Source organism: Hippocampus comes, unplaced genomic scaffold (genome assembly GCF_001891065.2).
Source record: "Hippocampus comes isolate QL1 unplaced genomic scaffold, H_comes_QL1_v1.1 scaffold82, whole genome shotgun sequence".
In the NCBI taxonomy this organism is placed as follows: Eukaryota; Metazoa; Chordata; class Actinopteri; order Syngnathiformes; family Syngnathidae; genus Hippocampus; species Hippocampus comes.
In genome coordinates this window covers 5,177,797-5,186,806 of record NW_017805135.1, presented here as the reverse complement: position 1 = coordinate 5,186,806, position 9,010 = coordinate 5,177,797, and the positions used below count along the sequence as shown (strand labels likewise).

The window sequence follows — 9,010 nt, the reverse complement described above, 5'->3', positions numbered from 1 at the left end:
GTTAATTAAGTCACTACAATACACACAATAAGCTTTGCCTGCTACGTCTGGTTTCTTCAAAAATTGTCCAAGAGCTTCTGTAACTTCGTCGAACTTGGAACCAATTTTAACCTTTACAGTGACTTTTCTGTCAAGCCAGTCCAATCGGAATTTATTCTTGACATTTGAGTCAATTTCTAGGATTAAAGACCCCTGATCTTTCGTCAAAAATTTCATAATTCCGCTCAAAACGATCCCAGAACAATGAATTTGCGAGACGAACAGGCCGCCATGAATCAGGTAAAACAATGTTACATGCAATTTGATTGGTCCAATCGCTTGTAGTTAACCAATCGCTGGGCCGTTTATAATCGAGCTAAGACTTCCGCAACAAATAATGCCTTCAGTGATCTGATTAGTTGAAGCTTTCATACACGTCCAATCGCAGGGCTGTTTACAAACGGAAAACGGAGAGACTGTTCGGGAGAGCTCGTGAAAACTCGACAATAAGGTACCTGACCGCCCCTAAAATTTTCTCAACGGATTTAGACGATTCACAAAAATGATCAATTTAAGAAATAAAACGGCGGATTTCCGCGGAAAATTGCCATGTATGAATATATATGACTCCTGAAACATTCCTCAAGCGATGGATGGATAAAAAAATTGCGGTGATTAATAAGTAGATACAGGTAACAAAAGCTATAATTTTCACCAATTAGAAACCTGAATAAAGTCATTTCCGGAAAAGGCAACACTCAATCCTGGAATTGGTGTGCTCTGATCAGATTCTATCTGGAAAAATAATCAAGAACTAATTCCTGGAGGCTTACAAACTTTTAGATAGCCACTCCCCGAATATTGATAGACCTCTGATAATGATGTCATATATGAATACCTTAGTGTCAATCAAAACAGATAAGTACCTGAGGCATTTTCGAACCAGTTCTCATGATTGAACAGATGCAATATTGTGCCGAGGAAGCGTGTATGCCTACACTGCCATCTTGAGGCTGTCACTTGGAATGAACGCCAACGACAACCGTGAATTGTAACATTTATTTGAACGGTTTCAAAGAGAAAAAGATGAAAAATACGGAGGTCATCTTTAAAATAAACATATATTTGCATTGCTATAAAACTCAAAATATTTATCTTGGAACAATTGCCACCTTTGTCATTGCTGAAACTCTGAAGGCAACCAGGAATGGAGGGAGTCTCAATCTGAGAAGACGTGCAGTCGTCCGGACGCGTTGCCGCCCAGGATGGCGTTTCGGGTGGGGTGGAAGGCCGTGACTGACAGCACCGTGCTGAGATGCTCGTTGTCTTTGAATATGTGCAGAAGCCGACCGCTCTCGTGGAACACCTGCACTCTGCGAGGCCTTGACATGCTGCCTACCAAAAGGCAGTCCTCCTGTTTGGGGTCCCACACGGCCGATAGTTTGGACAGCCAGCGACCAGTCCTCATGTCATGCCTGCGAACGGAAAGGTGAAAAAAAAAAAAATCTTCACAGGGAGAGAAACATTTTCCAACATTGTTTCTCACAGGGAGAGAAACAATATTCCACTGGGGACCAAAACTAGAAAAGCACCACATTTGATCCCTTCAGACATATTTCAAACTTTTCCCATGCGATCCAATTCACAAATGTATAAAAGTATCATAATGGCCTCTTTGTACTATGGCTCAACTCACAAACTTTTTCGCTGGCAAAAAAAAAAAAAAAAGGAAATACCTGGTCTGCCAGGGGTTCAACATTGTAACATTTGAAGATACATGGCGAGAAATTAAACACACATGCGGATGTTAGCTCATGATCTGCCTTAGCTGTGTTTTGCACTGCAGTCCTATTTTCTTATGTTCATAGTCCTCTTAGTTAAAAATGTCTTCGGTAGGGATGTTCAATACTACTTTTTTCTGATTGCGAATACTGATACCTTGAAATAAGACCAGGTATCGGCCCGACACCGGTACATAGTATCGTTACTTGCCCATACATAGTCCTCAATTTACGAGAAAGTTACATTCCTGTGGTGGTGACGCAACCTGAATTTTGACTTAAGTCAACTCAAAACGTCTGGTCGTTTATCACTAACCGTTGCAAAGGAAGCAATTGGGTCATAAATATTTGAATGAAAAACACTTCTATGCCATAAACCAAAGACATTAAAAACACTGTATCAGGTGGTTAGTGAGTCAAGGTTGTTGTGCGATGTGACCACAGGTATGTCATACGGTTGTTTAATGCTTGTGAAGTAGGTACCTGATGGATGTCAGCAGGGGCGCTTCGGTCATCATGGCGGATGTGTCATATATTCTGTTTACAAATAAATAAATAAAGGATCAACATGAGCAGCGTCGTCCATTGCACAAACGGCAAGATGGGTGAATGTGCTGATGAGCGCGCACCGAATATAGTTATCCATACAAGAAGTGACCACTCTGTTGCCTGTACATGGAGAGAAGTAACAGCTGGATATGCTTAAAGAGTGACCCTGGAGCTGGGAGACCGGTTGGCTTCTCGTCTTTTTCAAACACCGAGCGTCGTAAATGCTCACCTCCCTGAGGAGCAAAAACTTCATGACTCCAATCCAAGCCCAAAACGAACACATACGAGACATCGACCATCCGCACCTGCTCTCGGCCACGGCAACGTATTGTTGTTGTAGCGGGTGAACACTGACACAGCGTACAACCTTGGGGTCCAACGAGTGAAGGGACTCGTGTGAGGTACTGCACAGCCACAAGAATGTTGAATGACCAGCACAGCCCAGAGAGCAGACTACAACTCAAAACGATACCCTACCCTGGTGTACGCCGGTCCACAATCGCGACGTTTCCATACCAGTCTCCGACCACGAGTGTCGCACAGTCATGTGACAGGAAGTCAAAGGTTTTTAGGCCGTCTTCAATGCCGTACACCTACAACACACGCAACCATTTCATACATAAGAGTGGGTTGGTCTAAATAATTAACTTTGCAGGTAGGCTTGGCCAAGACGGACAGCCACTATCAAGAAAATGCAGGGCTTGCCAGGAAGCAAAAATGTGGCAAATACAAAGATAATCAGAGCTGCAGTACGAGCAGATTTGTGCTGGCGACGTCAAATTAGCTCATAGAGGCTTGGTATTTATTTTGTAACACGTAAGAAGAGCTACATGAAGCTTTGTTTGATGCACAAATGAACATTAGTCAACAGCATTAGCTCATAATGAACAGCACATATGCGATTGCTCTGCTTCTGGAATCGTCCTAAAAATTCTGGGTCCAATTGTGAGTGGTTGCTTAACTGTTTGGAGTTGTAAAGGTCTACGTGTATTATTTTGGGAATGTGGAAGGAACCCACAGTGGCCTACACGTGGAGAACCCCAAAAAGCACGGGAAGGGCATGCACTTTCTTGAGTCTATCAAGATGTCTTTTCCAAAAGAGTCCTGTAGTTTAACTACAAAGGGATTAAAACATAACTCACATCATCAAAAGCTCCCTTCTCCACATCCATGCAGCGCAGGGATCCATCATAGCTGAGACTCAGCAGCTGAGCAGGGTGCGCCTTGGAGAAAGCCAAACAGCCCACCGGGCGAGTGTGGGGCTCAAACAGCAAAACGCCGTCGTCAGTGCTGATGAGCGAGCACCGAACATAGTTATCCATACAAGAAGTTAACACTCTGTTGCCTGTACATGGAGAGAAGTAACAGCTGGATATGCTTAAAGAGTGACCCTGGAGCTGGGAGACCGGTTGGCTTCTCGTCTTTTTCAAACACCGAGCGTCGTAAATGCTCACCTCCCTGAGGAGCAAAAACTTCATGACTCCAATCCAAGCCCAAAACGAACACATACGAGACATCGACCATCCGCACCTGCTCTCGGCCACGGCAACGTATTGTTGTTGTAGCGGGTGAACACTGACACAGCGTACAACCTTGGGGTCCAACGAGTGAAGGGACTCGTGTGAGGTACTGCACAGCCACAAGAATGTTGAATGACCAGCACAGCCCAGAGAGCAGACTACAACTCAAAACGATACCCTACCCTGGTGTACGCCGGTCCACAATCGCGACGTTTCCATACCAGTCTCCGACCACGAGTGTCGCACAGTCATGTGACAGGAAGTCAAAGGTTTTTAGGCCGTCTTCAATGCCGTACACCTACAACACACGCAACCATTTCATACATAAGAGTGGGTTGGTCTAAATAATTAACTTTGCAGGTAGGCTTGGCCAAGACGGACAGCCACTATCAAGAAAATGCAGGGCTTGCCAGGAAGCAAAAATGTGGCAAATACAAAGATAATCAGAGCTGCAGTACGAGCAGATTTGTGCTGGCGACGTCAAATTAGCTCATAGAGGCTTGGTATTTATTTTGTAACACGTAAGAAGAGCTACATGAAGCTTTGTTTGATGCACAAATGAACATTAGTCAACAGCATTAGCTCATAATGAACAGCACATATGCGATTGCTCTGCTTCTGGAATCGTCCTAAAAATTCTGGGTCCAATTGTGAGTGGTTGCTTAACTGTTTGGAGTTGTAAAGGTCTACGTGTATTATTTTGGGAATGTGGAAGGAACCCACAGTGGCCTACACGTGGAGAACCCCAAAAAGCACGGGAAGGGCATGCACTTTCTTGAGTCTATCAAGATGTCTTTTCCAAAAGAGTCCTGTAGTTTAACTACAAAGGGATTAAAACATAACTCACATCATCAAAAGCTCCCTTCTCCACATCCATGCAGCGCAGGGATCCATCATAGCTGAGACTCAGCAGCTGAGCAGGGTGCGCCTTGGAGAAAGCCAAACAGCCCACCGGGCGAGTGTGGGGCTCAAACAGCAAAACGCCGTCGTCACCCCAGTCGCCACCCTGGGGGATGAACCGCAGAGGAATAGAAGAGCAGACTTTGGTCAAAGACACACAAAGGTTGACATTGGCAACACAATTACGGTAAACAAAACCCACCACACTCCAGATGCCCACTTTCCCATACTTGTCACCCGCGGCCATGAGGAGGCTAGTGGAGGCGGGGTGGAAGGCTGCTGAGAAGATGCGCTCCTTCACAACTTTGGCCACTTGGTCTTCACTTATCCTCATTTTTTTCAGCAAAGAGCAGTACCTTCGACAAAGCGTTTACTTCTTAGTATTGGCTTTGCCAACTTGGAATCACAAGAGTAAAGAAATTATTAGCATACTCTTTCAAATCGAGTTCCACTCCTCTTTCTCTGGAAGACACCTGGAAGGATAAAAATAAAATTATTTTATTTCAAATGTATTTGGAAAAAGGCAACAAGGTACCCCAAAATATTACGTTGTGAATGTAATACAACATGATAGAGCTGAGGGAGTGGGATGAAGGTACTGTAATGCCCTCACAAGTGGGCAAGGACTTTTAAGTAACATGGATGAGTGCTCTATTATCATGTTGGAATGTCTTTTCATTAAATTAGCCTCAATTCCCATGGGAAGTTTACAATTTAGAATATTTCCCACCTCAACTTCCCATACAATTTACTGGGAAATTTCCACCCTGTTTGGAGTCTTTACCTCTGAGCAGAGTTGGAGAAATTGAGGTGGGAGCTCGCTTCCTTCGGCCATGTTGACTGGCTCCATAGGCAGAGGACCTGGGGGCTTCTTGGTCTGGAAGGGCATTCAAAACAACTGATGTCAGATGGTGGAAAAGACAACACAGAGGTCAAGTGCAAGAAATTATTTTGGCGGCGCTACCTGTTTCACGACTTCCGTTTCTCTTGGTTCTGGGGGAAGAGTGAGGACCTCTGCTTGTTTGTTTTGGAGACGCAGGGACCTCCGAGATGGGACGACTTCTTTTACGACTGCGGGTTTCCTGCCACCACAGAAGAAAAGCATTGCAGATGCAATAAGGTGACGCTCCGATGTTGTTGGTTTGAAATGAAATCAAGGAGCAAATCACAAAGTCGAGATCTAACCCGCACCTTGTCAGCCCTCTCTTCGATGGCTGCCGTCTGGCTGACGATTGCTTTAAGTCTTTGGATGCCTTCAGGGAAAAATGTCAAAGATTAACAAGGGATGATACTTGTTGTGTGATGAGGGACAAAATGCCTGAAAAATCAGGCACGATAGAATAGACTGGCATGTCAAATTGATCTGCATTAGGGCTGAAACTAACAATGACTTATTTCTCTTGATTAATCGGATTTAAAACGCATTTTGTTTTCCGTCCATTTATTCAAAAGCATGACATTTGACAGTGCAAAAAAATGTACAAACAAAAATTATGAACATCCAGTAACTGGTTTGGTATGTGTCATGTCCAAAAACATATAAAAATGTTCTTCATTGTCTTCCAAATTAATTGGATTGGATTAATTAACTGGAATGTGGGAGGAAACCCGAGTACTCGAAGAAAACCCAGGCAAGCACGGGGAGAACATGCAAATTCCACACAGGAAGGCTGGAGCCGGAATCGAACCCTGCATCTCCGCATTGTGAGGTCGACGTACTAACCAGTTGATCACTGTGCCACCCTGTTTATGTACTTAAAGGGGACAAATTAGGGCGAGGTGCTTTTTTAATTGTACACGGTTAAAAGTGCTGAGTTAAAAAAAAACGCAAGACAGCCAACTTTACATTTTCATTTGCTAACGCCAACACCACTCACAGGTCAGGACTTCAAAAGCCAAACACTAACTCGCACGGACGTTGTGAAATAAAGCAAAAGCAATGTTTATTCAATTCATTAAATCGATCGGACAATCTGTCAATGGGAATATTTGTGGAATCATCGATTCTAAAAATATGCGATCGTCGCAGGCCCAATTTGAGAGGCTTTCATATAAGATGGGGAAATAGACATGTGGCATCGCTTTCATGTTACATAGGAACTAAATGTAAAACTGCCATACAATAGCAGTTTGTCATTTACTGGATATGGTTCAAAGCAATTACGTCATTTCTGGTTGCTTCATGCGTAAGATTCCACAATGTCAAGAGCAAGAGACGTAGCCTCAATTCACATGGGAAGAACTGCGATTGAGCTGTAGACATGCTCTAGCAGTTACGTCTGTTCACGTCTGCACTTGTGGCGCAGCTGTAAATGTGAACGAGCACGTTGTTTGTATGCGCTCTTAATGAAGTGATTTGTGTCTGTCAAAATTGAGATGGCTGTTGAGATATGTCATGTGCTGAGCTACCTGAAACAGTTTGAGAGAGGAGAGGAAGGCTTGATTCTGCCTGATATTCTCCAGACGCTCCAGTTCATAGGCCGAGAGTCCTTTACCCTGTCATGACAAACAACGTTGAGATTGTGCACAAGTTTGATCGCCTTTGAATCAATTTGATTCATACTTACATTTGTGACTTCTGCGTCACTATTTTCAGAATGCGAAGAGTCCTCGTTTTCTTTTCGTTGTATGTTTTCCATGTTGTGCTTATTAAGATGTTGGTCAAAAATAGAAGAATGTCACTCTGAGAAGAAGGAGGTGGCTTTTTTTTCCCCACTACACCTGCGCAATCTATCCGATCAGATCCAGAGACATTGGTCCCTATGCCTGTTGTATGATGCTCCTTAGTAAATACTCTGTAATGATTCATTTGGTGTGGGTGCAGGGTGCATTTCTATCTTCTTGTTTTTATATTGTGTATCTTGTTTGTCTATGCCTGAACCTTGAATCTGTAATAAAACAATTCTTTTACCCATTCATTCATTCCTTTTCTAGAGCATTTGACCTTGGTGTGATTATGGAGGTGCTGGCTCCTCTCCAGGTGCTGCACTCCGCCTTTTGGGTTCCCCCATTCCGTTTGTAGAAGCAGGTCCTATTAATGGGAGCTCACCTTACTCCTGTGTCGTGCTCCAGCACGAGGAAGAGGAGGAGAGTAGCGAAGGCGCTTGGATGCCAGGGCGGTTCGAGATGATTTCTGGACGACTTTCATCTGGACTGCCGTTACTTCCTGCCAGGTGAACAACAGGCGTCTCACTCATTAATTGAGCCATCTCTTTAAGGGCTCACTTAATACTGTTATCTCTCTCTCTCTCGGACAAAGCAAAGGCAGCCATATTAAAGTAACCTCCAACAACCATTACCTTGTCGCCGGCGTTGCGCTTTGAGCGTCTTGTCTCCATTGGAGTTTTTGAAAACTCGGCTCGACGTTCCTCGACTTAAAATCCACTTTCGGAACAGAAGCGCCGAGTTGCCGCGTTATACGTTTTGTAACAAGCTAGTGTGGTGTTGTGAAACAGAATGCCGGTAGTTCATTGGTCAATTTTAGGTTGTCGTCATGACAAAGGTGGGCTTTTTTAGCTGTCCATAGCCAATGGACTTCCTAGAAAATGAGCCCCACTTCCGCATGCAGCTTGTGCGCACATGCGTGTTCTGTCGCCACTCCTGCAAGAAAAGATTGTTTTCATATTATGGACGTACTGGCAAAAAAGTTGCATATGTGGTACTGAAGAAATATTAAATAAAAATTTAAATTAGTGATCGCTTTAATTATAAACATTTATATAATTATATCAATTATAAATCCATCCACCCAGAATCAAACTGCACCTCTGCACTGTAAGGCCGACATGCATGAATCAGTCGACCACGATGCCAGGGTTGTGATAAACAAGGTTACCAGTGTGCGCGCCATGATGTTCTTCACAGCCTCCACAGAGCTTTGAGCATCAAGACCAGAGGTACCCAACCAGTCGACCGCAGACTGATCCCGAGTTGACCGCGAGGTGTGTAGAAAAAAAAACATGTTTTTTTTATGTCATGACAGGAAGTCAGTGTTGCCAATTTAGCGACTTTGACGCTATATTTACATATTTGACGCTTGATTCAAGACCAAGGCTACTTTCCCACCCCTGAACAAACCCTCCTTTTGACCTCCCCTCCCCCTCACAGCATACTTGGGTGTGAGAAACACAAAAGGCATTCTCCCCCTGAGAAAGAAGAGATTTATTAACAAGAGGTAATCAGGAAAGGAAAGACGTTTTTTCTTTTGGAAAAAAAAACCCAAACAAAAAAAAACTTCAAATACTGACTCAAGCGGTTGGCAAACAATTGGTCGTCATAGTG

The 9,010-nt window shown here is 43.9% G+C and overlaps 1 protein-coding gene across 1 annotated transcript in view; it reads right to left on the bottom strand.

Moving 5' to 3' along the window:
* Nucleotides 1–8,165, bottom strand: part of wdr76 (WD repeat domain 76) — a 9,678-nt gene extending 1,513 nt beyond the window's left edge. Inside the window, exons 1-15 of the mRNA XM_019866719.1 lie at nt 8,029–8,165; nt 7,779–7,895; nt 7,297–7,377; nt 7,139–7,225; nt 5,921–5,982; nt 5,694–5,811; nt 5,514–5,606; nt 5,162–5,202; nt 4,932–5,085; nt 4,677–4,835; nt 4,012–4,127; nt 3,840–3,938; nt 3,615–3,767; nt 2,244–2,297; nt 906–1,454 (exon numbers count right to left, since the gene is read on the bottom strand). Of these exons, the coding sequence (XP_019722278.1) occupies nt 1,199–1,454; nt 2,244–2,297; nt 3,615–3,767; nt 3,840–3,938; nt 4,012–4,127; nt 4,677–4,835; nt 4,932–5,085; nt 5,162–5,202; nt 5,514–5,606; nt 5,694–5,811; nt 5,921–5,982; nt 7,139–7,225; nt 7,297–7,377; nt 7,779–7,895; nt 8,029–8,067 (1,629 nt within the window). The 5' untranslated portion in view covers nt 8,068–8,165 and the 3' untranslated portion in view covers nt 906–1,198. The remainder of the gene's footprint in view (nt 1–905; nt 1,455–2,243; nt 2,298–3,614; nt 3,768–3,839; nt 3,939–4,011; nt 4,128–4,676; nt 4,836–4,931; nt 5,086–5,161; nt 5,203–5,513; nt 5,607–5,693; nt 5,812–5,920; nt 5,983–7,138; nt 7,226–7,296; nt 7,378–7,778; nt 7,896–8,028) is intronic.
* Between the last annotated feature and the right edge of the window lie 845 nt (nt 8,166–9,010).